General features: G+C 46.7%; 1 protein-coding gene across 6 annotated transcripts in view; it reads left to right on the forward strand.

Moving 5' to 3' along the window:
• The window catches only part of bahcc1a (BAH domain and coiled-coil containing 1a), a 46684-nt gene extending 18828 nt beyond the window's left edge, over positions 1-27856 (forward strand). For 2 of the 6 annotated variants that reach the window (XM_085933010.1, XM_085933011.1), the window contains 27 exons: positions 5189-5371; positions 10405-10530; positions 10720-13107; positions 13682-13796; positions 13894-14093; positions 14175-14336; positions 14571-14845; positions 14926-15271; positions 15730-16659; positions 17618-17787; positions 17870-18006; positions 18088-18198; positions 20119-20233; positions 20495-20708; positions 20797-20973; positions 21683-21856; positions 21967-22247; positions 22374-22445; positions 22522-22648; positions 22730-22850; positions 23049-23124; positions 23704-23812; positions 23893-24006; positions 24092-24238; positions 24332-25563; positions 25628-25864; positions 25935-27856. In XM_085933010.1, the coding sequence (XP_085789136.1) occupies positions 5189-5371; positions 10405-10530; positions 10720-13107; positions 13682-13796; positions 13894-14093; positions 14175-14336; positions 14571-14845; positions 14926-15271; positions 15730-16659; positions 17618-17787; positions 17870-18006; positions 18088-18198; positions 20119-20233; positions 20495-20708; positions 20797-20973; positions 21683-21856; positions 21967-22247; positions 22374-22445; positions 22522-22648; positions 22730-22850; positions 23049-23124; positions 23704-23812; positions 23893-24006; positions 24092-24238; positions 24332-25563; positions 25628-25864; positions 25935-26144 (8549 nt within the window). In that variant the 3' untranslated portion in view covers positions 26145-27856. The remainder of the gene's footprint in view (positions 1-5188; positions 5372-10404; positions 10531-10719; positions 13108-13681; positions 13797-13893; positions 14094-14174; positions 14337-14570; positions 14846-14925; positions 15272-15729; positions 16660-17617; positions 17788-17869; positions 18007-18087; positions 18199-20118; positions 20234-20494; positions 20709-20796; positions 20974-21682; positions 21857-21966; positions 22248-22373; positions 22446-22521; positions 22649-22729; positions 22851-23048; positions 23125-23703; positions 23813-23892; positions 24007-24091; positions 24239-24331; positions 25564-25627; positions 25865-25934) is intronic. The other 4 variants (XM_085933012.1, XM_085933014.1, XM_085933013.1 and 1 more) reach the window with 4 other exon arrangements.

The raw sequence follows: 27856 nt of genomic DNA on the forward strand, positions 1-27856 counted from the left end.
ACCAAATCTGTGCAGTGGGTGTGGGAAGTTTGAGTGTACAAGTGTGGGCGGTTGGTGTAAAAAAAGGAGGTAATGGGCCTTGTCCTGGTCTCATCCTGTTGCTGTTTCAAATCTGTCCTCCCACTCCCTCCCCTGTCCCAGCATGGAATGTCGACGTATTGGCCTCAATTGAGGCCAGTGACTCGACACATTACGGCATTTTCTCACGGACAAAAGCAGCGCTCGACATCCATCCCGTAGAAAACAGGCTTGTGATAGAAATAACGGAGTCGAGCACATATGGTCCACGGTCTTCCCAGCAATCAGAGGTTCTGGGATTGAATCTCTTCTTGGACTTGACATTAGAAAACGGAATTGGACCAAGGTGTCAATAGTTGTTATTTGTACCCTGCGATGAACTGATGACCTGACCCGGATCTACTGGCCAGTCGGGATTAGATCCAGCTCCCGTGTGACCTTGGACATGATAAGCGATATAGAAAAGCTGTTTCCCCTCTAACCGTCAAAGATTCCGTCTTTCTAAAATGACGGCCTGGTGGTCGGTGGCGTCGCTGATGCTGTTTTTTGCTGTGATTCTCAGAAATTGAGCACCACATGGAAAATTGACTTGGCTGCGAACGGGCGACAGCACCAACCGAAAATAACAGCCAGAGCTACGGAAAAGCAAAGAGACACAAGAGTGTTGCAGTAACCATAGAAAACTGAGGCGTGAATAACAAAATCCGAGATCAAATTCAGGAAATGGAAGGATGGAGATCATCCAGCTTCTAAAACCTTTGTGTGGTTTAGAACGAGAACATTTAACTTCGAATCTGTTTTCCTTTTGCTACCTTTTCAAGGACATATCTTGTCATTGGCTTTTTGATATTCGGCGGTTCTTCAAAACCTTCTGAGACATTTTTCAATTGTATATGTGTGATGCTCCCAGGTCGAGGGAAAACGATCTCTGCATGCTTTTTGCTCGCCAATAATCACCAGACCAATGAAGAAGACAAGTCCCTAAAAGTCCCTGACACCACTATCGGCTCAGTTACGACCCTGACCCATCATCGGGATGTTGTCCCACCCCACCCCGTCGTACAGAAAAATCTCTCTCACTTTCCTTCACCATCAATTCTTCCAAATGCTTCTCCTGTTCCTTCTCCACCCACACTGACCACATCCACTAAACTCAGTCCACAGGCATGTAGAGTGGAGTGTCGGAGGCGTGCGCTGCTGGCACGTTCCCCCGCCCCCGTACTGGGCCTGGTTCCAGGACTGGAGCGCCTGCTCGCTCACTTGAGTACGGACGAGCCTCCAACAGAAGACGTGGGCTCGTCTCCTCTTACGTTGAGGCCCTCGTGTTTGGTCATGCTGCCACCATCCAATCCAAAACATACGTGAAGTAGGGTTGAAGGATTTCGACCCGTTCACCAAACGGTACAGTTCAGTTTTAATTTTTGAGATCTGGATTGCGTTTCCAACATAGTGGGCTAGCCAAAAGCAAATCCACGTACAGATACATTTTTGTACTGGACCAGTGCGTACAGAACCAAGCTGTGGAGAAGGGGGCTGGAGATACCAGAACAAAGACGTCTGTGACAATTTGTGCACAACAATCTGGCTACCAATTGAGTTAATGTTTTCAAGATGACTGTTTGAAGGAAATCCACCCCCACTCCCCACTTGAGTAGCCATTTCAAATTCCCTGTGCGTTTTATTGTGAGGAAGTCGATGCTGGGTTAGTCAGCGGCCCTGCTCGGTGGTGTGTGCAGTCTCTCCGAGGCCACCGACCGTCCGGTTTCAAGATGTTGCGATGATTAAGGAACATGAGGTATAAGTGGAAAGTTTTGGGCACGCAACGAGGACTTCGCTGACAGGAAATCAGATGAGCAACACGCAGTCTGAGGAGAAACTGTCTGAAAAAGCCTTCGTGATGTTTTTACTTGGTAAGTCAGCATTTTCCAGTCATCATTTTTGGATGACTCTTTAAAATAGACATTTGATAGGTCTGGGAATCGATGAGTCCTATTCTTAATGACGGTAGCACAGATTTAGAACATCTCCAGGTGGCCTGCCATTTTGCTGAAGAGACAATAGTTCGGCTTAGTATGTAAACATCTCATTTTTATCCTCGCATTTAGAGGTGCGAGAGTACCCACGACCTTTGTGGGTGGTTGCTTGTTGTCTTTTTCAGCAGTTTGCCTACACAAACTTCGATATCCTATTATTGTATAATTTCTCAAGACAGCAAAAAAGAATTGGTCTAATCTTACCTCACGGTTAGCTTAATATGCAAAAATACTCATCAAAGCTGATTAGTGACCCAAACGGGGGGGGATGATTACCTTTGTCCCTGAAGCCCTCCGATTGAAACTGGATTAAATTCAGCGGGGAGAGAAAAAAATTGCAAGCTACGAGCTCCAACAGGATCTCTGGTGGGCATCACACTGACCAAACGCATCGCCCCTCTTCTGCTTTAATGGCGAGCACTCAGTCGGTCTCCTTGCCTGGAGCTTTGGTTCGCTTTTGTTCCCATGACAACGGGGCCTTTATCCTCCCTGCCTGCTGCTCACTCGGAGCTGTCCACGGGGGCCTCCAGTCCATCTACTTATGAATATGTGTGACGCTGCAGTTGGGAACAATTTGAGCTTCATTGTTCATTCAACACCTCCACATCCAGAGGTTTATGTTGCACGTTCGATGAAACGCTTCCTTCTCTCTGAATTCGCTAATGGGATTAATCTCCATAGCTGTGAGGGATGAAAACCAAATCTGTGTTCTGATGGCACCACTTTAACTGCAGCTCAAAATAGACAGAACATTGACACGGTCCTTCGTAAGCAAACCGATGTGGAAAGTTCACGTTGATGTTCTGATGACCTCTAATAACCTCTGTTCTTCGCTCCTTTGCCTCAACACACCAGAGCACTTTGACAACACCTCCGATTCATTCTGCTTCATGATGTCACAAAATGAAGCAGACGTTAGACGACTCCAATAAGAACATGGACCTTCAATAATTTCAATGTGAGGACATGGTCCCATGATGCAGATTATTGCTTGGTTTGATCTGGTCTTTGTCATCCGGAAGGTTTTTCATCAAATACCGCTCTCCTCGCTTGACATCCAGACACTCCTTTTCTATGTTTTCTCTCTTGTCATCGTCGCAGAGACACCTTTCTCCGTCACCGCTCACAAAAAAAAAAGCCTTGCTGTCACTCCCATGTCTCTCTAACCCCTTTTTTTCTCTCCGGGTCCATGCTGTTAATAATGCAAGAGGATTAGCTGATTTATGTGAGCCCGAGGCACAGAGAAGGCTTGGCTTGGCTAACTGGAGGGGAAATAAGCCGAAAACAGGGCAGGAGTGTGTGTACGGTAGATGGCAGCGGCGGTTGTGGGTGTCTGACTGATACGAGCTGGATGTGTGCCTGGCAAGCATGCTGGCAATCATCCATCCCCCCACTGTCCTCAACCCTCCCTTGCCCGCCCCTGTCGTCTTTGGAGCCGTGACAGGGCTTTACCACAGGCACTCGGGTGATTTGAGGTGGCACCAGAGATGGAGGCGATAGGGGGGGGCGTTACAAAGCAGAAAGCCTACGACATTGTTGCGTGTCAGCGGGCTGCCAGACAATGCCTCCCCCGTCACTTCAACAGCCCGGCGGGATCCCTGTACCGCAAAACAACAATACGGCGGTGGCCCCCTTTTCAGCAGCATGTTCAAGACACAATTGTCTACCTTGGGTTCTGTTTAAAACAAGCCCAGGTCTCTGGAGTAGTATTTCACACTGGATGAGGTAAAGTCCTATGTAAAATAAAGTAAAATAAAATCTCTTCAAGCACAGTAGTGGATGGGGATTTGAACATGAAACCTCTGCTGTCCTAACCAGGAAACCAAACCAAGACCGTTCCGTAAATACATGAATTAAATAGCCATTCCTTTAATTTTCGGGAGATTCTTAAATTGCTCCAGGGGGACAAACAATGATTTCTTTTCAATGCAATTTAATTGAGATTTTATTTGAGATTCAGATTTGTGTGCAATGCAATTTGTGGATTCACGCAAAGCCTTCAGACTCAATTTCCACTATGATGTATACAGTGCATTTGCAACACAATGCAGGATACAAACGTGTGCATGAGCGCTGTGTTCATACATAAGCGCAACACTTTACGGTCGTGCGACTCGAGCGGAGTGTCGCGGGCAAATAATGGCAATGCAATTTAAGCAGTGCTTAATGAGTGTGTTTTCCCCGGCAATGCATAATCGACATTCAGCCCCACAGTAGCGTCCGTGTTCAACATTGTTACAAATGGTCAATTACTCATCGCAGTCTTGTTAAACACACACTTCCAGCAGCCGGCGACGGATTTCTTTGCTGCGATCATTATGGTGGAAAACAAGGCCTAATGCGATGCTAAGCGGCAGAAACGTAAGGAACCGGGAGACGGTCATTTCTCACCAGTGGAACGAGAGGTGATGTCATTGCAAAGCAGAAGCCAGAGAGGAGAAATTGCAACACGGCACAATTTTGATAAGGGCCTTCAAGTTTTTGTTTTGGTGCTTTTTGCAATTTGCATTCAATTCCGATTTAGTCCATATCATGGCAATAGATGTATTTGGTGCATTTGGGAGGAACTTAGCTTCTATTTTGAGAATTGCTTCATTCAAGAATAGTCGACGTTAGGATGACATAACTTGAGTTTGAAGTGATGGGAAGCTTTAATACAAACGACCACGAGTGTATTACTGCTTATTGAGATGGGACCGAGTAAAAAGTCTAAATTTAACTAACGAGGGAAAAAAAGGTGGGATTTTCAGATTCGTGCAATGAAATCGAAAGATGAGAGAAGTGGAACGGAGCGGTGAGAGATAATGGAGGGAATGAGAGTGTGGGTGGGGTGGCACACTGGGAAACAGACGCAAAAGTGTGCGAGAGCAAGAGGGAGCGAGCCTGGAAAAGTGTGTGCTCAGCTGTAAGATGGGACCCCTGTGCGCCCACGGGGGGGGGGGGGGGGGGGGGGGGGGTTACTCTTGTGTTACGCTACATTTTGGGGGGGCCGTTCTTTTCTACAAATGTTTTCCTGTGACACGTCCATATATGGTCAAATTTGTTTCCTCTCCCACAAAAAGCTTTGACAGACACATCAGATGTTTCTTGCTCTGTTCACACATATCAAAAGACTCTGTTTTGTCTCCTTCACACAGGCGGTGGATTGATGGGAAATTCCTCTGCCTCCTTCATGGGGACCTTTCTGGCCAGCAGTCTGGGCTCGCCTCCTTCCCACCCGTCTCACCATTCCCGGCCACCCTCCTCGCCTTCCTCGCCCTCCTTCCGGGGCGGACCCCATTCCAGCGCATCGCAAATCTGGTTCTCCCATTCGCATGAAGGTATCTCAGAAGCACACTCCCCAAAGCAACCACAATCCCACAGTGCGCCATTGTTCTTTATTTTTAGGATACGCTCGCTTTTTTTGACCAAGTATGTCTTGTAATCGGGCCGTCTGCCGCCTTTTTATTTCGGCAGCAAAATAGGATCCAGGCCCAGTATGTTTGGGACGGAACGCTTGTGCCACCGTTTCTGGCCGTGGACACGAGAGTCAAAAGTTCAGCGAGTGAATCTTGCGGTCCTCGCAGCGCGTCAGGCGGAACGCCTCTGGAACAGCACTCGTAAATTTGGCCCAGTAAAAAAAACTTCGCCTGGTGTCCCTCCCAACGCTCGGCATCAAAAAGACAAAACCGGGTCGCGCACATGTCGCACGTGCAAAGTGAAGAAAATGAAAACACATGCTTTCAGTGGAACGATGCTAAAATCTTGTGCGACCGCTAATGGCGATTCATTTGTTCAAATTTTGTTGTTTTATCTGATGGAAAACAATGACTAAACTAATGTCTTACTGCTATAGCTTGCCCATTTTAACTTTTAATTTACAAATGACCTGGCCTAGCTTGTCATTGGGCACCAAAAAAGTGGCCAACCCTCCTCTAAATTGTCTACTGGTGCCCTTCCAGCGACCCATCTGAGGACAAGCCCCACAAAAAAATGGATGTGGTTGGTTGGCTGGAAATAACTACAAGTGGTTTTTGCATTCTTACACAAGTGTATCAACCTTGTAAAAGTCTAGTAAAAGTTAAAAATAATGAACTGTGTGTGCGCAAACATCAGATCAAGGTTTCCTGGTTAAGGCCGGAAGGCTTTACATTAAGACTAAAAGTGGCAGACTCTGTGGTGTACGTTCTGTTCGTACCCCCTTCGATGTATATGTTGTGTTACCGCTCTGTGATGCCTTTCTGTGACTACTACATGGTCGCCAATCTGTTCTTCATTACGTGATCAGGGAGCAACTCGCACTGTGAGTTGGTCGTATTTCACTCATCTAGCTTTTAATTATTTTTAATTACTCCGACGCGGGGAGGCGTCGTCACATAAGCGACATATATGTTTGATTTAATAGCTGTGTACTAAAAGTGAGCCAGGCTCCAAATCCTTATATTAGCTTTGACTTCATTTACGTCTCCTGCAACCCAGATCCGAAGCAGTTCTCAGAAACCCGCCCGTCTGACAGAGCACCCGTACCAGGCAACGTATTTTCACTCAAAACTTGAATGCTTTTGATTGTCCAAGAAATTTGATTCTAGTGAAATAGTAGACTAATATTAATAAGAGCGGCGATGATAACGCCAAGCTGAATAAAAGTAATGGAGGTGATTACGATACGAGCGGGATTATTACTCGGTAGGCAATGGAGGCCATTATCTGTATTGCGGTTTAATAGCATCTAACGTGCTAAGTGTATGATTGAATCCAGACTTTTCATCAGCTGCATTCAGCTGTTTTCTCCTCAAGATAATTGCATATTGTCTTTTTGGCATGTTCTGCATAAAAACCAAGTCATCAAAACCAACGGGGCAATTACCACACAATCGCACCTTTTCTCGACGGGTATCGGAACAAACCCGAACTATCAAGCACAGATAGCACTGATGTGGTAGGCGTCGCTTTAAGGATCATGGGGGTGGAGGGGTGTTTGGAAATAAAGTGAATCAAAAAGTCGGGATGTTACAAGGTTTCATTAAGTGCAGATGTGCATCAATATTTTTGAGTAGATTTATTGAGTGCTTATTAAAAACCATACCGTCAGAATGGCGCGAGGGTGCCGCCCCTGCTGCGCCACAACGAAACCAAAGTTATACAATACGGAATATTTGCGACTTCTAAAAGTGGACCGTACCCAGGATGCATAAAAGATGACAAAATTATGAACATGTCTTCACGAGGGTTGCTTGGGCCGATAGAAGAAGAAAAAAAAATCAGGCATCGAGTCTCTGGGACTGAATTTGGGCCAAGTTGTGATTCAAGATGGAACACATGACATAAAGTATATCTTTTTTGGTCGCAGTTTCTCAAACAGTACGCTGCGCCAATCATTAGTTGGCTTGCGGGGTTTCGCAGCCGATAAAATATGCTTGTGGACTGTGACATCAACTGCTTTGTTGTGGTCGTGAAGTGCATAAATAAATGAATGGCCAATGTGTCCCAGTTTGGGCCTTGGTCGCTTTGAACATGGAGCAGACACTTTTTGTTTATAGCGCAAAGCACCTGGGAACACATTTTACGCATTTTTTATTCAGTCACCGCCAGCCAGGTTGAAATGAATATATGACGTTTATCGCTGTCAATGGTACTGAATGAGTTAAATATCAATTTTCTATCGCGCTCATCCTCATTAGGGTCGCGTGTGAACTGGAAGCAATCCCAGCAGAGTTTGGGCGAAAGGAAGATTACTCTGCGGGCTGGTTGTCAGCCAACCACAGGCACCAATAATTAGCTCATTATAAAAGCGGTTGCTATATTAATCATATAAAGGCACTTCGATGACGAATACGGAAATAATTATAAAGAAGCAGCAAGCAAAGTAAATCATTGAAATTTACTGCATGAATTAGCTTCACATTCAGATCTGCTATTCTTTTTGTTTGCAACCACTTTCTTTTTCTTCCCTTCGGTACGGAAAACACTTAAAGGCTGATGTCATGATTTATTCAGCGCGTTTCCCAGCCTAATCCAAGCGTGGAAGCGGTTTTGCACTTTTGTGTTTTTGTTCTTTGCTCTTCAAGTACAAACGTAAAAGGTGTAGAGGAGAAACAGAAAAAAATCTGGCAAAATTTTGTGGGGCCTCACAGGCTTCAGGCCAGCTGGATTGGATCCGAACAATAATCCGAACGCCGTTCTCTTCACAGATGCCTCCACACACCTGTCTAATCCATTTTGGATTACTTTTGCCTTTCCATGCCTATCTTCAGTTGTCCATCTTTCCCGTATGTGAGCAGCAGCTCGTTTTCCTCTTTTGAGGGATTTTAAATGTCAAGCTAACCCCCCAAGTCGCCTCTGTTCCTCTCCTGTCTCTTTAATTCTCCCGAGCTGGTTTGCATCCTTTCCTTTCAATTAGTCAGACCTGGAGAGACGCACCGCCGCGTAGCCCCTCTCCCCGCCAAACAGTTTTCATCTTCCCTCCTCCCTTTCGGTGTCTTGATTCACTATGCCCTTTTTTTTTTTGTCATCGTCATTCATTTTCTCTCAAACCACCAAGCTGTGAGAAATACCTTTTCGAGCCCCTCCCGGGTTCTGTTAGTTCTGCCTCCCGCTCTGCCCGCTAAAAACGAGGGCACGCTTAGCGAAATCCCCTCTGTGGCTGCTGACTTGTTTATTGTGGAGAGAGAGAAAGAAAGCGAAGCCTCTGTGCAGTCAGCAGACAGCGCTAACACCCTTCTTGCGTGGCCTGCAGCAAGAGCAGCAGCATCTTCCCTTGTCCAGACCAGATTAATGGCTGAATGGGCGACGCTGTGCCCGGCAGAACCCCCCTCCCCGCACGCGGAGGGCATGCTGAAACGGAGCGGGCTGGCATTATCGGGCACAGCCAGACCACACTGTGAAAAGGGATTACGCCATCAATCGTCACACTCACTCTCCACCAAAAAAAAGCTCGGATAAAGACTCGCCAAGCAGCTCGCTTTTTTTCAACAAAAGGATTCCCCCCTTTCTTTCTTCGTGGATAAATTGGCATAAATTTGTGTGCTTATTAATCATGACGGCAAAGATTGAGAACGAGACAAATGGGCATGTGGAGAAAGAGTGGTCGGGGAAAAAAAGAGGTGAAGGAAAGTGAGGGTAATTATCACCCCGGTGCCCTCGGTGGAAAGCATCCCCCTCCTGTGTTATTGTTTGCCCTCTTGGCGCATTTCATTAATTAAGACGGGTTGGGCAAAGAGGCCGCCGCTCGGAGCCGAGGTCATTTAGCCCACCACAACACTCCTCCCTTTCCAGAGCCACCACAAGCACCGTCGCCATTGTTCCCAAGAGCTAAAAGTGAGACATCTAACACTGCTGAGAGGGAAGGAAAAAAAAAAGAAAGAAAAAAGAAAAGCACGCTGCCGCCGCCACATACACATACACATACACACACACACACACACACACACACACACACACACACACACACACACACACACACACACACACACACACACACACAACCACACACAAAGCCAAGTGAACTGCATCTGCGCTTTCCAGGATCGGGCCGCACACTTGCCAACACAAATACATCTGGCTTTCATTTAGCTTGTACAACCCATGTTTCCCTCCTTGTTCATTCCCCACCCCCCTTCTTCCTCCCATCCTTCATTCACCTGTGCGCTATGTTTCAAGATGAGGATGGTCGTAACAATGTGACAGGCTCACCTGTCAATCAATGTTTGCAACAAAGTCTTTATTATTACACCATAAGATTTGGCACAAACTATAGCAGGTCATCATCTTAGGAAATGTTCATCTAGTTTTTGATAATTCCTGAATCTGGATTTCTTCTTGATTGTTCAAGATGGGGGGGTTTGTTCTAAAGTATCTGTTGAGTGGTTGTTTTCAGCCAGCTGCATTGGTCCAGTGGAAATTCCGAACTGAAGAACTCTTTTGGATTTAAAAAGGGAACCATTTTAAATTCCAGTTGCCTTTGACTCAACTTTAGTGGATTTAAGTCCCCTGAAGGGCACACCAATAAGAGGATCACATTGAATCTGTCTCACGGTCTAGGTCAAAATATGGCAATAAACAGAACGTGAAGTCTTTTACAATCAGATGGACAAAGGTGTCATGGACGTTTCTGAGGAATGAAAGACAAATAGCCATATGTTGAAGAGACAACGCAATCATCCCCAAGCCCGAGCTTATCGTGTATTGTCTGCATTCTAAATTCAAGCGGGAAAAGCAAACATGACAGGCAGAGCCACTACTTATTTGCGTATGAACACCAGCAGCTGCATGGGACCTGGAGGATTATGGAGAGTTTGTGTGGATAAGTGCATCGTGGTGCTTACTGGCCCGTCTTATCTGCTATCTGTGCCCCATTCTGTGCTATCTATTTCAGCCGCTGCGGGGTATCCTCGATTCTCAGGGAGTCTGGCCCACACTTTTCTTCCTATGAGCCACTTGGATCACCATGCCAACGGCGGAGTTCTCTATGGTCAACACCGTTTCTATGACACCCAAAAAGGTGAGGCGCGGATGATTAGAATGTAATCAGACAGAAGTAATAAGTAAATTGAATCCATAAAACATTGTATGGCCTAATCCGTTATGGGTATTTATAAAAGAATGCCCAGGGACATGATTGGTGAGATGTATAATGTAATTCTAGAAAATCTCTTTTTCACTTGATTTGTCTTTGCTCTCTTTGTCTCAGAGAACTTCTACATTCGAGGTCTCCCGTCACAGCCTCCTCTCATCTCGACTAATCACAGTCTGCCACCGATGTCCAGGGCGGGCTTGGGACTCTCCCAGGGACCTTGCAGCAGAGAAAGAGATCCAGGTGGTGGAGCGAGTCTGCTCAAGGGACTCAAAGAGGGAGCGGTGGAGAGGGGAGTTGGACCAGTCAAAGACAAGGAGAGGTCGAATAGCAAACAGGAGGCAAAGGAAAGACAGCAACATCAACAGCAGCAGCAGCAACAACAACAACAACAGCAGCAGCAGCAGCAGCAACAGCAGCAACAACAGCAGCAGCAGCAACCGCAGCACCATAGCCACCAATCTGCCCTGCCCACACACCACCATCACCACCATTCCCACTCCCATCAGCAGCACCCACACTATCCCCACCATCCACTGCCCCTGGAGGAAGTTAACAGCCGGGCCCTGGAGAGGCACAAGGCGTCACTCCCAATGGAATACAGCAAGGACCCACAAATTATGGGCAAGCCATTGAGCGCTTGTTTGCACAATGGCAAGATGCAAAATGGAGAGAGCGCAAATGTCGCTGGGCCCAAGACTTCCATGTCTAGTTGTGGAGGGGAGGGCACACCCTTGGGAACTATTGCAGGTGGAGGGAACGGTCACGGCAGACATATGAGTTCCAGTGGAAACAGCCGCTGCACCAAAGAAGGGATAAGTGGGGAGATGCGAATAAGCGAACAGCCCTCTGACTGCCTAGAAAGGGGCCAGGCGCCGCTTCACCACTCTTTGTCTTATTCCGTAGCCCCACCCTTACAGTTGGGCTCCACTGGAGGGGCGCACACCCACCCACACCCGCACACTCACCCCCATACGCATGCACACCCAGGAGGCTTCCACTGCCTTCAGCTTCACCCAAGCCACCCGCACCATCCACACCCTTCCCATCATGCTCACCACCACCCAGAATTCTTCTGTCCACCCGCTCCTGCCCCACTAAGTAACCCCGCCTCACACGACAGGGGACAAGCAAATGCGGGGCGGGAACCTAAAGTCACAGGGCCTACATTTGTGCCGTCTGTGGCAGACGCAAGGGATAAACATGGTGGGCCATTCCAGCTCGGGAACCCCGACTGCCGGATTGTAGGCAGTGGAGGGGGGACTACCAAGGACAAAAATATGGTAAAAAATGCAGGTGGTGGACACCACAGTAGTTGGCATCGAAAACAGCAGCAGGAACAACAACAGCAGCAGCAGCAGCAGCAGCAACAGCAGCAGCAGCAACAGCACACGTACAGAAAAACTGAGAAGGCTCCAGACTGGATGCAGTCGCATCACCACCATCTCCAAGCCCCTCAGCTTCCTCCACCTATCCAACAACAACCACAACAACAACCTCCACAACCCCAGAAGCAGCACCAAGTTGTCCGCTCACGCAGTGTTGAGTGTGTAAACAGTGCTGTTGACATGGACATGTTCCGATCCTCATTGCCCCAGGGACCCAAAACTGGACACACTGTCCCGCATTCTGTCAACACTTCACCTTACAGAGACTGTTCCCATTCAGGACCCCCAGCAAATTCCTCCGCACTTGGAAACAAAAATATGAGTCAGCATAGCACTTCTGCCAGTAGCTGCTCCTTACAGAGAGATGGCCAAAAAGTGGCCAGGATTCGCCACCAGCAGCATGGGCGACCTGGTCCGGATGCTCCGTCTCCGGTTGACCTCAACCAGGGGACGGTGCAGGAAATGAAAAGAAAAATTGACATGTCGGCTTATGGTTACAGTGGCAACGGTGGGCGGCAGCACCACCAGCAGCAGACCCCTGTGCCGCAATGGACCATGAGACCTCCTCACCACATGGCACACAATGAGGAGGACCAGAGAAAGTCCTACATGGAGTTAGGAAGCAGTACTATGCAACATTCGCAGCAACAGCAGCAGAGAATAAATCCGCCTCCTCAGCCAACGACTGTACCTTCAGTCAGTCAGCAACAGCAGCAGCCACAGCAACAACCGGACAGCCAAGACTCAACCCGGGGAGAGAGCAGTGCCATGAAAAGCTTACTCAAGTATAGCAACCAGCAGCAGCCACAGCTCCTCTCTCAGAAAACCCCCTTTGGTGGTCTCGGGAGCCTGAAATCGGGGCCTGCGGGGGGAAGCTGCGCCCTTCAGATTAATAAACAGACTCTTCCGTCGAGGAAGGGCCCAGTCAGCGACAACGAGCGTCCCGATTACAGTGGACGACATCGGGACATCGGTGAAGCGGGCCATGTGGAAGGCGAGGTGCGGCAACCGCCGGTTGGAATCGCGGTGGCCGTGGCAAGACAAAGGGAACCCTCGTGTCATTCGTCGGATGGCCATTCCGGCAGCAGACATGGCAGAGTGCAGCCCACCGTGAAAGGTGAAGTCAAATGTCAACTCCTTCATCGATAGAACCAGCTCCAAATATATTTGCGTCGGGCCTTTTAGCCGTTAGTACTCTTTTAGTTCAAATCGTTTTTATGATCTTATGGGGTTTGTAAATTATTTTCTCCCATTGTGGTTATGGACTAACAACTTGATTCAAACATTCATCTTCCTAATAGCCCATATAGAAGCTTGCTAAAGCAGCAATTAGAAACATTTCAAACGACAAGCGTTCATACTGACATAATTTACATAAGGACCGCATACAAGCAAAGGCAGTCGTTCCAAATGAAGGAAAATCAAGTGGAACAGCCGGAAAGAAAATATTACATCTAATTTACATCTAAAGTGCAGTCAAATCAGTCTTTGAAAAACCCACAGTCACTGTGCACAACTCCCCCTGCTGCTGATTGGCTGGAATAGTCTTGCGCGGAAATATTAGCGTACCAAGTCTCTTGTGGGTTAAATTGATGTTTTGAAAAAAGCTGAGCCACCAGATAATTTGTCCTCTCCTTGACACACAAGGCTGAAGAGAGCTAGTAAATTGTAAGCTAATGTTTGTCTCACAGGACCAGCCCACACCATGTATCCCTCAGATCCAACGACGGAGCAGGAGAGAAAAATGATGAGCGGGGAACAGATAGGTCTGACGTGTTTGGACAGGGATCGAGACGCATATCTCAGGTAAATCACTTCAAGACATTTACTTGAGAGATTAAATTTGCATTGTTCGATGATTTGTGATCCCCTATGTTTACCTTTCCCTGATATCCCGACACAGAGATAATAAGGAAAGGGTGGAGTTTTCCAGGATTCATCCCTCCAACAGCTGCCACGGGGACCTCACGTCTCATTTCATGGTCCCAGGCGGGACTTCCCTCCAATCTGGCCAATTAGCAGACCCTGCTGCACATTCTGCTCACCACCATTGGATGCCAAGAACTGGAAGCCCATCCCTTTGGATGACAGGACACTCTTATGGTAAAATCACCAGATTATCATAGAGTTCATTCCAGGTATTACGGATCGATTCGATACAGAGTCCCCACTCTCTATTTAAAGCAGGTATAGGTCATACCGCCCTGCACCAGAATCTCCCCCCTGGTTTCTCTGCAGCCATGCCAGGCCCTCTGCAACCGGTCCTGCCTCTGCCTCAAGATCCCTCTGCCCAGTTGGTGGTCCTACCCACGGATGCCCCTACTCATCCGGCACCCCACCACCTCGGTATGTCCTAATAAGGCCCTTTTCATCTCTCGCTGACTCAGCAACATCACACATCACGACTTTCAGTCCATCTTCACTTAAAAGTCCAGTTTGTTTTAAGATAAATTATAAAAAAAATAATCTGGTAAAGATGACTAAGAGAAAATACAATACGTTAGGCTATCAGATATTGAAACTAAAATGCCTTTTTAGTTTTAAGAACCCCCATTTGTCTCACTCTCCTGTTCTCATTAGATGTGATGGAACAGCCAGGACTTTGGCCCCCAGTGTACGGCGCCCGGGGCCCAGCCTCCCACATGCAGCATCCCACAGTATACTCTCGATCCCAGTTTCTACGGCAACAAGAGCTTTACGCTCTCCAGCAGCATCAACAGCTTCAGCATCAGCACCAAAGCCACCAGTCGCAGCAAGCGCACGCACAGCCTCATCAACCACAGCAGCAGCAGCAGCAGCAACAACACAAAGCTGCGCATGGCATGCACATGCAACACCAACACCATAATCTTCAGGTGACCGGAAACAAACTTGAGCAACTGTGAGCAAATAATCAGTTTAAGCTTTTCCTAATGCCTCATCTTAACCCCAATAGATGCAGAAAAGGGGCGTTGAACCCTCTGTTGACCTGGAGGAACTTCTCCCAAAACCTAGGACATCAAAACCATCCAAGCCCTACTCCTATAACCCTCCCCAAAGGAACACCTCCCCTGCTGGAGCCTGCACTGCTCTCTTGTCTCCTTGCTGCCAGTCCCCTTCAATGCACCCACATTCCAAAAGCACTCCCTCAACACCGTGCCGAGCTCCCAGCCCAGCTGTTACGGCCCCCCACTCACCTACCATGAGTCCGGCCCCTTCCCAGATGCCCAAGGAGGCCGATCCGCAGGTTAAGCGAGGGGAGGGCCAGCCCCCGCAAAATTATCCAGAATCTTTGGAGCCTGGTAAGCAGAATGTGTCTCAAGGATTTACAACTTAAGTCGTTAGTGCATGCAGGATTTGATGCGAGACAGGCATCATCTTTACAAGGTCGAATTCAAGCACTTTTGAAGTACTTGTGAGGATTTTTTTCAGCACATTATAGCTGTGGTAAATTATATATTTAGATAGAAGCTTTATATATTTTTCTTTTATCAGTTACAAAAAGTGTGATTCAGTCGAGTGCAAAACTTCGTCAAGGCCAAACAATCCTAATTTGAATCCGCAGTTTTCCTTTTTTAAAATCACTAAAAGGGGTAAAAAAAAATTCCAGGTTTTTGCTTGGTTCTTGCATAACTGCTCCTAAAGGTTTTGAGGAATTTGCAGATTTGGTTGTAATCCTGTTCACGAACAAACAAGCTGATGAGCTCGTAACCCTCTTGGCGCAGTTACTGAAATAATTGAAATCTCTTTCTCCCCAAAGACTTGCCTCCTGGATACACATACTCTGCCTTCACGATTGGCTACAGGAGCGGGCCTTCTCCCCAGAACATTCAGCTTGCAGAACCAGCCGACCTGGAAGCGATCCAATCTGAGCCTTCCGAGCATGCCCCGCAGACTCTTACTAGCCTTGGGGAGGGGCTTGACTGCCAAGCGGTGGTCAGGCCTCTCTCTGAGCCACTTGAACCTAAGGAAGTGGATCAGGGAGATGAGGGGGGCATCCTTGAGCGAGTCCTGGACCAAAGAGAGGAAGTGGAGGCCGCAGCGGTTACAGTAGCCAACTATGTATCAAGGGAGAACGAGGCGGAGACACAGGGGGCTTCCGAGGAAGAGGTGCTCGTCTGCCCCCCTGCTGACAGCCCGCTGTGCGAGGCTGCTTCCTGTCCAGTGGTGCCCCTGTGCACGGATCAAGCAGAAAGGCCAGAGACTGTCATCACCTTGGAGGACGATGAGCCTATGGGTGAGGAGAGCCAGGTGGAGTCTGCTATGTCAGAAGGGCACACACCAGTCCCGGGCACCATTGTAGAGCTTGACTCTACGACCCCGGCAGCTCCGCTGGAGCAATGCGTGGAAGAAGTCAAGGACTGCAAGCAGAAGCAGCAAAGGAACATGCCGGTGGCTGACAAGACCTCATTGGAGATGGCATGTCTTTCCCCTGCAGCGGCGTCCGTCCCCAGCCCAAGCCAGGCGACATCTGCTGAATCCCGCAAACCTCTTGTGCCATGCTACTGGAGCCTTGAGCTGCTCATCGCTGCTGCTTTCTGCACAGACGTCCCCCCATTCCCCTTGCTTCCTTTCAACTCTACACCCGCGGCCCCGTCACAGAGCAACCCCTGCCAGGGAATCCAGCTACTCAGTGAGGTGGCCGACCTGGAGCTACAACAGAAGAGGCACCGCAGTGGGGAAAGCAGAGGTAAGGAAACCATTTTTCTGGTAACCAATCACTCGACTACATTTTTCCACAGAGACCACCTCCAACTTCCCCCTCAGGGCTAGCCTCCGTTGCTCTGTGCTCACTCCTAGGTTCTTCGCTCTTCTTCTACATCTCTAGAGCCTCTGGTAAAATCTCCCTAGGGAAATCCTCTGTGTGCTTGCTTGCCGTTCCTTTCTTTGGTGCGCTAAAGGCAGTTTTATTTCCTAAAAGGCTGCTCTCACGATGCAAAGGCCTCTGGAGGGAGAGAGACGAAAGTAGCAGGACAGGGTCGAACCCTGTAAGACAGGGTGTTCACCTCTCTCTTTCCCATATATTCTCTTCCTCTGGGAACAATGTTATTTGAGCCACACGCACACATGCTTAGGTTTCATTCACTAGGCGGTCGCTTCCCATCACTTCAGATGTCACAAAACGTAAAGGGTCCCCACAAGGCATCTATCTCAGTAAATGTGTTAACACTGAACAGATATCCATTGTTATATAGTAAAAGAAACCCAATGATTGTTCCACCACCTCCCCGTACACAACACTACCCCCTAGCCTGTGCATAATCACAAATGCAGTCAATGTTTTCAGCACCCTGGAGCATTGCCTGGCGAATTAGAACCCATTGTTTCAAAGTGCCTTTAAAAGCTTCCTTGTTTTCCAAAGCGCCATGTGTTTTTATATTATTCAAGCAAAGGATGTTTTGTGTTTACCACAGCGTCCTAATGCATTTAACAGCTCCCAAAAGGGACCTCGATTAAAAAAAAAAAAAAGGTTTCATCCACTGATTTCGGAGTCAGTGAGGCGCTCGTGATGAAGCACTGTTGACAGCTCAGGGAAGCGGCGCAATGTTTCAAAGTCACGGCAAGTCTATCAAAATGTGTGGGACAACAAGACAATTCATTAGGCTTTAAATTTTCATCACGAGCATCAACCCTGTCTTTTTCCACAGAGGAGGAGTTGTTGATGTTTGACCTCCACAGCCTGGCAACGCTAGCGACAGCCCGATTACTGGAGACGAGTCCACAGGCAGGCGGCGCTGCGTGCTCGGGTCGACAGTTCCCAGTTCGCAAGACCATCAACTTGCGAAGAAAATGTAGCTGGACACCACGCAATGAACCAGTAAGAGTATTTTTTATTTGGTGTCAATACCCTCAAAGCTCTTATTTGGGTTAATGTTAAAGACACTACGGACACTTTCCAGGTGTGCCAAACCAAAGGCAGCATGGAAACCATGGACGGTTCTGAGCTTGAGATGCGTGTCAAGTTGGCCGAGCTACAACGTCACTACAAAGAGAAGCAGAGGGAGCTGGTCAAACTCCAAAGGAAACACGATCATCAGTGAGCGGGATAGGCCTTTCCGACTATGTATACCCATTTTTCCTACTCACAACAACATCATTTTGACGTGTGCTCAAACAGAAAAGAGGAAACGCCACGTAGCCCAGCACGAAGAGGACCGGGACGACCCAGGAAGAAGAAGCCCATCCTCACAACGAGCTCAGTGTCGTCTGAGGGCCAAAGAAAAGTCAAGTGCGTCAAGTTTTAGTCCCGCCATCTCTCCTACTACCTTTCACTGGCGTTAAACAAAAGGGGGAAGTCAATCGAACCATTCAAGAAAGTCCACTTAATCCTCAACGTCGGTGTTAAATCTATAACGACATAACTGTATCAGCTGTGCTCATGTGCTCACGCAGAATATTTATGTTAGGACATAACTACAAAATCTACCCATTAGGTTTCAACTTGGTATTATTGGACTGCATGTAATGCTTGGTTGGGGGCTAACAGGCAGACTATGTAATTAGAGTACTGTGAATTCTCTGGTAATCTTGCCCTGTGCAAGGAATGTGACACATCACTGTCATATAGGCTCAATGGGTCAACGTGGGTCACGAAGGATAACACCATGGGGTGTTCAGTTCTAGAGATTGAATGCCACGTATGCAAATGGCTACAAGACAAGGCCATTTGAGTACAGTAAAAAATGAAAGGAAATATATTACTAAAATAAATATAGGTTATTAATTCTTCAAATAGTGACCTCTGCTCACATAAACATCTATATATATAAAAACAATATTTACGATGAGGAAAGGGATTTTGACACTAAATATAACTATTACATGGTGGTCATTCCAAATAGTTTTGTTCCCGCTAAGGCACAAGAATTGGGAAATCAAACACCGTCAGGCTTGGGTTAGTTGTGTCACGCTTCTTTCTCGTGGTTTCCGGGCAACGGCAGTGCCCCGAGCTGCCCTTCTACAATGTCACCTCCACTCTTCTTTCAACCGTATCGCCCCTACCCCCTCACCAGGCCATCGCTGACGCCAGGGGAGGGGGACGCTGATGCCGGGTGACAGTGACGCCCAAGTGAAAGGGTAACGGGGCCAAGGCCCTGCAGCAAGGTGGATTGGGGGAAGGGAGGGTGGCCGCCACCGAACATGCCGTCGGGGTTGGCGGGTGTTTTGCAAGCTGTAGCACGGGCTAGTCACTCATCGTGTACAAGTCCCAGCTAGTTGTCATATTTGGGTGTCCCGACCCAGGGCAACGGGTCAATCAGGATTGAGGCCGAAGCTACATCACTGGTGTTCTTTGTGTTAAAGTAGCAAAGCTTTTAACATCAGCTAATCAATTGGGAAAGCGAACCCAAAAGTCGTTGCAATGTTTAGCGGCGGACGGCAGAATCATTCTTGCAGACAAGTCGCACTTTACTGTCGGTCTCCAGACAGTCTGTTGGCAGACCCCACCACACAACAACCCCAGTCATTGTATGTATTTTCTTAAGGATTGGTCAAGGCTGAATTCCGATGATGAGATAAAGGGGCTGCTTACTCAGCCATATTTTTTACTAAGGAAAAAAATATGAAGAAAATGTCCTTCAAACCGCTTGCAGGGATGGATAATTGAAATGATACTCAGTGGACATTTGACATTGCTCCAATCTGATCACTGACAACATGAAATTAAAGATGTGAGAAATTCTCAACCCATTCACTGAAGATTTTAGCGGTTGCCGAATTGCACACTGTGCATAAATAGTTTTCCAATATATTTTTGAAGTGGTTGACTTGTGTTGCTTCTTTAGAGCTGGTGACAGGGTCCAAAATCACAATGCAATTGGAGATCTGTAATTTTTTTTCCACTGAAAACAATAGCCCTAAATATAAATATCCTTCCAAGGACTTGCCAAAACTTTTCAATGCCAGGTCACATGCTGTGTGCATTCCCATGTGCCGATCTCCCTTCAAACGCAGCTTTCTTGTGAGATGGCCAATTTTTCCTCACAGTCCTGTACAGATCCCAGACTGTCCTTCTACTTTTATGTTGCTCTGCTTCAGACATAGCAAAGTTATTAGATGATTTAACTATTTTTCCTTGTGATGTCCTCGCTTCCCTTAAACCACTGCGATTCTTGTCTAATGAATTCCTCTCCCTTGTTTTGACTGACAGGCCGATGGTGACGGGGCATTCCCTGACGCCTGAGGAGCTAGGAGGGGGAGGAGACAGCCAGAGAAGGAAGAAGAGGCTGTCTTGTCGAGCCTTTGAACAACTTGGAAGCACACAGGTCAGGATCTCATTGTCCGCTATTCTTTAATCTGCCACGCAACTCCGAATTAAAGAGGCCACGGTTGCTTTTTTTGCTTTTAAAATACGACTTTGTTGAGCTCTGTTTCTAATTAAATACAAACGACATGAGTCGAAACCCGAGCACTTCATGTTAATGCGTTTTACACCTGGGCACTTAATATTCCGTTTCAGCTTTTATAGTCATGTTTTTTTTTTGCTGTAGCTTTAACTAGGTCTCACTGTCCCTCTTCTGCTGTAGCAGATAAAAGTGCAAGGTTGCAAAAAAGGTGGTCCTCAAAGTGTTCTGGGCTCAAAGTTGGTTGCCGATGTGGCACAGCTCAAACAGAAGAGCCAGGTGAAAAAGAGTCTCTCAGGGATGCGCTACAGGGACAAGGAGGTTTCACCGTGCAACTCAAAGCATAGACACCGGAGCCAGGGCAACAGACGAGAGTCTGGGGGACACAGCGACACAGGTACATGCGTTGCGATTATTTCACCCGTCAAAGCTAATAGTAAGGTCGAGCAAAGCTAGATCTCAGAAGGATTGTCTAACTCTCTCAGCAGCAAGTGTGGACAGTTGTCCTCAGCAGAGCTGGGCTGGGGAGGGGCACCGCGGATCTAAAAAAGAGACACATGGTTCTGCTCATCATAGCAAGACCAGAGTGAGGGTTCATCGTGGACAAAGACGGGAGTCACTGGGAGACAGTTCGAATCCTGAGAGTGACTCCTCGGAACAAGGTAAGACGAGAATATTTGGCAGTCATTCAAAACCATACTTCTTATTGATACGCACTTCACAGATGTATTTTATTAACTGATATTATATAATGTAAAACACACAACTACCTTCCACCTCTTGATCCAAAGTGACAAGCAAATAACAGCCAACCATTCTGGTTTAAGAGCGGTTGAACTCAAAAGGAACCGCCGTAAACCTCGAGATCAGAAGAATGCCGATGCATGATATTCAGTGCCACACTCTAGTGAGTCTTAAAATCCGCAAATCACTCTGAAAGCAACCAGATGTGGGTGAAAAGGTGAGGAACACCTTGTGTGGAAGACAACGTGTGCATGGACATTTTGACACTAGCCTTGTTGGCTGATTCTGCGCTACATGTGCAGCTGCGGACACTTGCCTCTGAGAGGCTTTGACAGCCCCAGAGACGGACAGACTGGCTGGCTCAAGGAGAGCAATGTGACAAACACAAACACACACACACACTCACTGTTGTTTTCCGGCTCTGTTGCATGTGGCTTCACACCAGGAAATATCATCAAGGCAAAGCACTTCATACATCATTTCAATGAACAGTTCAATGTTTACTTGACTGCTAATGAAGTGTTTGTGAAATAATGGAGACATTCAAGATAATCACAGTTCAGCAAGGCATTTGATAAGACTTTCTAACCCCAAAAATGCATGCTCTGTATTCTCGGTTCCCATCAGGAGAGGAAGAGGAGGAAGGCAGTAATGATAGTGATGAAGGTCAAGACCTAAGAGCACAACCGCCAAGAGATGTGACTTCTTGCTCCTCTGTGACCGATCCAAGTCCTTCATCCATTGTAAAACTGGAGGCCAATCAGAAAGCCAGGAACAAAAAACAGAGACAGGAGCTTTATGGTAAGACTGACGGCAGTTTGATTTATAAGGAATCTTCACAAGAAGCATCTGTTTTGCGTTTCTCCTCGTGGCTTGTTAACGGTGTCTGTTTTTGTAATTGAACCGCACAGGCTCCCATACTCTTTCTGGCGCAGAAGGTGAGGTCAAAGTACGAAAGAAGAACCCCGGTAGATTGAGCCTGGCCAGTGCAGTCAAAACCTGCTTTGAGGACCACAACACAAGGGGGATTGGCGGACCGCGAGCACCCAGGCCCAAGGAGCCTCGGTGGGGAAGCCATAGCAACCGAGGCAACCGTTTCCGACGTAGCATGGGGCTGCCAACATTTCCGACAACGAGCGAGAGGTTAAAGAGGGCCACGCGGAAAAGTACCATCTTGAGAGGAACAATTAAGGTTAGCAAGAAGTCATTTTCATAGATGTGCAAGATAATATCGTATACTAATTACATTTGTGCATGAAAATTTTCGTAATTTACCCCACAATCTTCATTACCTCCCCTCCATCATCTTGTCCATTAGCGGAGAAATAGCTGGGCCCCGGTGTCAAAGACTGAGGACGGAAGCAGAGGAAGAAGAGCCAAAGAGCACCAGGTACCAGAAGCAGTCACCTTATTTAAATGCAAAATAAATTCCGACATTTGTCTATTTTGATCTCAATGATCCACAGACAAAAGGCCGAGCAGTCAGTCGACTGTTGGAAAGCTTTGCGGCTGATGAGGGCTTTCAGATGAATAGCAGCAGCTTCTCGGAAGAGGACGAGGACAACAGTGATTCAGGGAAAAAGAACCCCGAAGGTAAACTAAATTACAAACCACATCATGTGGCAATTTTGAAGGGATGCTAAAATATTTATTGGGATGTTTTGCATTTTTCAGTTACAGTTCCTAATTGTGTCTTGACAAAAGAACTCTTAACGGACGGACTAAAGATTCTGGTCTCAAAGGAAGATGAGCTTCTTTATGCTGCCAGGATCCACACTATGGATTTCCCAGATATGTAAGCAATGACACAAACAGTCTGTTATTTGACGGTCCTGTGGAAATTGTATTTATTTATTTTTAAGAAAACTGACATTTGTAAGTGACTGCAATTGAAGTATTGGTCATGTATTACCATTATTATTTATCATTATTATTATTATTGTATTAATTTCAAGGATATCAAGCCTAAAACGTAACGCATTTCTGCTTCCAGATTTAGTGTCACAATTGACGGGGAAAGGGCAAACCGGGCAAAGATCTATTCATTGGAGCAACTGCTTCGAGAAGCTGTAAGTTTATTTCCGACAGTCATGACTTGAGCCTGTAGTAAATACTTCAGTTGATGCGGGGTTAGGAACAATAGTTCCATATATTGGACCCGCTTTACTCACAGTAGCCTGAGATAACTAGCAAGATCCTTTGTTGGACGTTAAGAGAGATCATCAACAATTTTCCCCGAGCGCCTTCTTGCACACGCTCGCACACACATCCACGCCTCATCTTTCAAAAGGGTCTCTCGTCATGGCAACAGTAAATGAAAGCAACCTGAAAGAGCCCCCAGTGAGAGGCGGATGTTAGGGCTGCCTGTATTGTTGGAAGGAGGATCTGGCAACCGGCAATCACAAGCTCTCTATTCAGGACTTCTTTGGTATTACTCAGCAAGTCAGGCTTTAACTACATCCAGGCTTCCGTTGCTTTCAGTCCTGACTGGCACATTGGCATGACACGCAGTAAGCAACCGCTTACAATTGCGGCACACTGGATGCTCATGAACTTGGTTTCAGTTTGCTCAAACAGCTTCAACATGTGTGTCTGGTATTTTGGACAGCTTGTAACAAACCATAATGACATTTTCATCCGGGTATCAGGTCCTTGATGTACGCCCCGAGTCAGAAGCTATGCTAGGCGAAGGAACCAGGGTGTGCGCTTACTGGAGTGAACGTTCACGCTGCTTGTACCCAGGCTATGTTCGCAGAGGTGAGACGTCAACCTCAATTTCTAGTATCTTGTACATCCCAAATATTCACTCTGACAAATGTTACGTTTATCTCTTGCAGGGATTTCAACCGATGAGGCGAGGCCAGGCGTAATGGTAGAGTTTGACGATGGGGACCGAGGGAAGATTTCTGTACCAAACATCCGCCTCTTACCGCCGGGATATCAAATACACTGTGAGTGTCTCCTTACTATGCGCCTTTTTAAGATTTTTATCTGTAAATAAATGCAAATAATTGAAATCAATGTATCATTCCAAAGGTGAGGAGACATCTCCGGCTGTGTATGGACCCAGCGGGAGTCAGGCCAAGAAAAGCTCCAGTTTCAATAATACAGCCAATGACAGATTCAACACTGTCAGTATGGTCAAAAGCAACCAACCGCTAACTCTCCCAAAAAGAAGACCAGGTAAGATTTTGTTTTCATCCTGCAAATAAAACACTATTTGTCCTAATTTTCAAGAAAGCTTGGATAATGACACCACAAAATTCTTTATCCTAGGGAGACCAAAGGGATCTGGGAAAAAACAAAAGCAACAGCTGGCTGAAAATGCCGATAAAAATTATTCCCTCTTTGTGCCATGGCCTTCATTGACGAGCACCAGGAAGAGGACGTCCCACAATCTATTTCAGCTCAATGGGACACCGAGAAAGGCCTTGAGATTGAGGGAGGATGACTCATTTGCCTTGACTCCCATTCAACCGCTTGCCTCCACCCAATCGAAAGGGCTTTTCAGCAGTAGCTCCTTTGAGGTGGACTCCTTTAGTAGCATTGCAAATGGCTACTCCTCTTTCTGTACCAAGTCCACAGGATCACGTCCAGATTTACCTGTCGGTCCAAAAAGTGGAATTTACGGACAGAAACGCAGACAAGACGAATTGGTTGCACCGAGGGTAAAGAAGTCTAGTCAGGAGTTTCTGGTCAAATTAGATCACGAAGGAGTAACTTCCCCAAAGACCAAAAACAGCAAGGCTCTGTTGCTGCGAGGCAGCTCTTCCAATGTGAGTGGAATGCCCAAGACGGAGGGTTACTCACATCCGGTCCTTCTTGTTAAAGACAACAAAAAGGGTGACAACTCGAGGGTGGAACTTCTCCTGAAAGGAACCACGCCCCAAAGAAAGCCTTCATTGCTTCTAGGAGAATATGGGGACTTGGGCTTCAGTTCGCACCGAGAGTGTCATAGCTCCTACTCTGATATGGATGATGAAGAGGAGGAAGAGCAAGAGAGGAAAAGGGCTGCACTTAGATTAGCTTCAGGGGGTCTAAGGACAGCCGGACATTTCCTCTCTCATCTTGCAGTTTCATCCTCATCTTCTGGTTCATCCAGCTCCTCTTCATCAGGCTCAATATCAAGCTCTAGCTTATGTTCCTCTGACAACGACTCGTCCTACAGCTCAGAGGATGAGGAAAGTTCGACACTAATGCTACAGAACTGCCTGTCTTCTCACCGAGGACTCCTTCAACCCAGCGAAGCCTCCACGTCCTCACGGCAACATTCGTTTGTGGCCAAAGCATTGGCTGTTTCCAATACCAAAGGACCTCTTGATGAACACATCTCCAACAGTAAATCTCTGAAGAGGAAAGACTGCGACAGTTCCATCTCTAAGTCATCGAGAGAATTTGTCAAGAAATCGAGAATGCTACCAGATGACATTTCATGTATACCGAGGCCCAAGATGTCCACATTCCTTGCGGGACGCCAGATGTGGAGATGGTCTGGCAGCCCGACACAGGTGAGGATATTATCGATTTCAGCGCTTGTCAAGAAAGATTGCTGACGTGTCTGGCTTTCCACAGAGGCGGGGCCTAAAAGGTAAGGCCAAGAAGCTTTTCTACAAGGGCATCGTGAGAGGAAAGGAAGCAGTGAAAGTGGGAGACTGTGCCGTGTTCCTCTCAGCTGGGCGCCCCAACCTACCATACATTGGTAAAATTGAAAACTTCTGGGAGTCTTGGACATCTAGCATGGTGGTCAAAGTCAAGTGGTTCTACCACCCTGAAGAGACCAAACAAGGAAAAAGGCAGCGAGACGGCAAGGTAAGCAAACGTTTGTTCTGCCAGAATATGTTAGTTTTGCTCTGACTAACCTCAAACCTCTCCCAACCAGCATGCCCTGTACCAGTCATGTCATGAGGATGAAAATGATGTCCAGACAATCTCTCATAAGTGCCAGGTCGTGAGTCAAGAGGAATATGAGAGTCTGACACGCAATCAGAAGCCGAACAGTGCCGTGCCAGATCTGTATTACCTGGCCGGGACTTATGACCCCACCACTGGTCAGCTGGTCACTGCTGAAGGGGTTTCAATCTTGTGCTGAACCTCTATGAGGAAACTACTGAAGAATTCCTCTGCCGGAAATATCAAAGTCCAATACTTTACAAAGAAGCCTCGCCCCCTTCCCCACTCTAGCCTTGTAAAGTGATGTGTTGCTTGTTTTCGGGCTGTCTGAGACTACACACTGGAGACTACTGATGTCTAACCTACGTGGAAGACTTCAAAAACTTGGACCATTTAAGTAAAACGGCTGAACTCTGGGTCTTCCTTTGCATCACAGCCATCAATAAAACTGGCATTTTATCGGTCTAACGGTTTCATACACCCGGCTTCTATCACGTGTCACCGAAACAAAGCTGGGTCAAGTACCGCAAGGCCATCGCGGTCTGTAAAGGACCAATTCGATGAAGGTAGCCTTACCTGAACCAAGAAGTGAAAGCGAGCGAGACTCGGGACTCTCCCAAAGCCTCGTCATTCCAGGGAAGTTGACGACGTGTAAAGTCGATGTCTGTAAATATTTTGAAATGGATCCAAATCAAGCCATACACTTCAGTACCTCTCGCCTGTCTTCTGTGTTCAGGTGTACAGATTGTACAGATGGAATATTGTATCGTTGTCTGTTGTCGATATGTACATAAAAGCTATTTTATACGGGATTATATTGTACATATGAGATGTATCTTTCCATGTTTGCAATTGATTTATTTTTATATGTGTATAGATTGTTGTTGTTGTTATTTTTTGCTTTCTTTCTTATGCTTTGGGAACTCATTTTTGAAGATGTTAGCGTTGCACTGCTTATGCCCTGCTGAGACGGAAACAGACAGAGCACAAAGAGAGAAGGATATGGTGGACAACCGGGCAAGACTCGCTCTCTGAGAGATTCTGAGTCGTCCTGTTTTAAAAAAAAAAAAAAAAAAAGGTCGTGGCTTTTTTGTAAATGTTATTTTGTTTTTTTAACCTATCATTTTTTATTTATGTCCTTCTCGACTGATTTTTAAGGCAGGCCCCAGCGGACTGCAATCATAGATAATAACTTAAGATATGAATGACATTTGAGTCATCACTAATCATGTCCATACAAATGAATTTAGAACAAGACTGGCTCTTCTAACAATGTGCTACATCCTAAAAAAAAACATACCAAAGTGGCTTTAATATCTTGATTTGAATTTATCGTATCGCAAAGCACCTGTATCGAATTCGAATCGGAAATGACTGATCAGAAATATTCCTCCGCTGTGTGTTTTGGCTCTGCTTGTGGCTTCTCGCAGTTTTAAAAGCCCACCGGGGAGCGTGAGCATGAACGTCCAGGTACTGACAAAATATGATCTTGAGAATTCAAAAAATGTTATTTCCATTTGAATATCATGTCGATTTTGTACAGTACACGCACATACTCGATAGTAACTGTGAAGGACAATCAGATTCACAAAGCAATGGACTAAGTTCATTTCAGTTTATTTAATTTGTGCCAAGTCCCTTTTGTCTACATTAGTCTTGTTTTATATGCAATCCTGACTCTTGTATTGACAAAAGTTTATTTTGTTCACCAACACTATTTATTTTCACGTCAACGTTGCTGTTTGTCCAAGAGCGCTTTATGAGAATGTGACAGTTTTTTCCAAAATGGGTGTGATGTCGCATTTTGCATTTCTTAAATAAAAGTGGTCTTCTAGAGGCCAAACAGTGAAAAGAAATAAAAACACTGGATTGTTCTCGTCCACAAACATCTACGAATTACGTCTGTGATTT

This window comes from Syngnathus leptorhynchus, chromosome 16, assembly GCF_054491065.1.
Source record: "Syngnathus leptorhynchus isolate UIUO chromosome 16, UIUO_Slep, whole genome shotgun sequence".
In the NCBI taxonomy this organism is placed as follows: Eukaryota; Metazoa; Chordata; class Actinopteri; order Syngnathiformes; family Syngnathidae; genus Syngnathus; species Syngnathus leptorhynchus.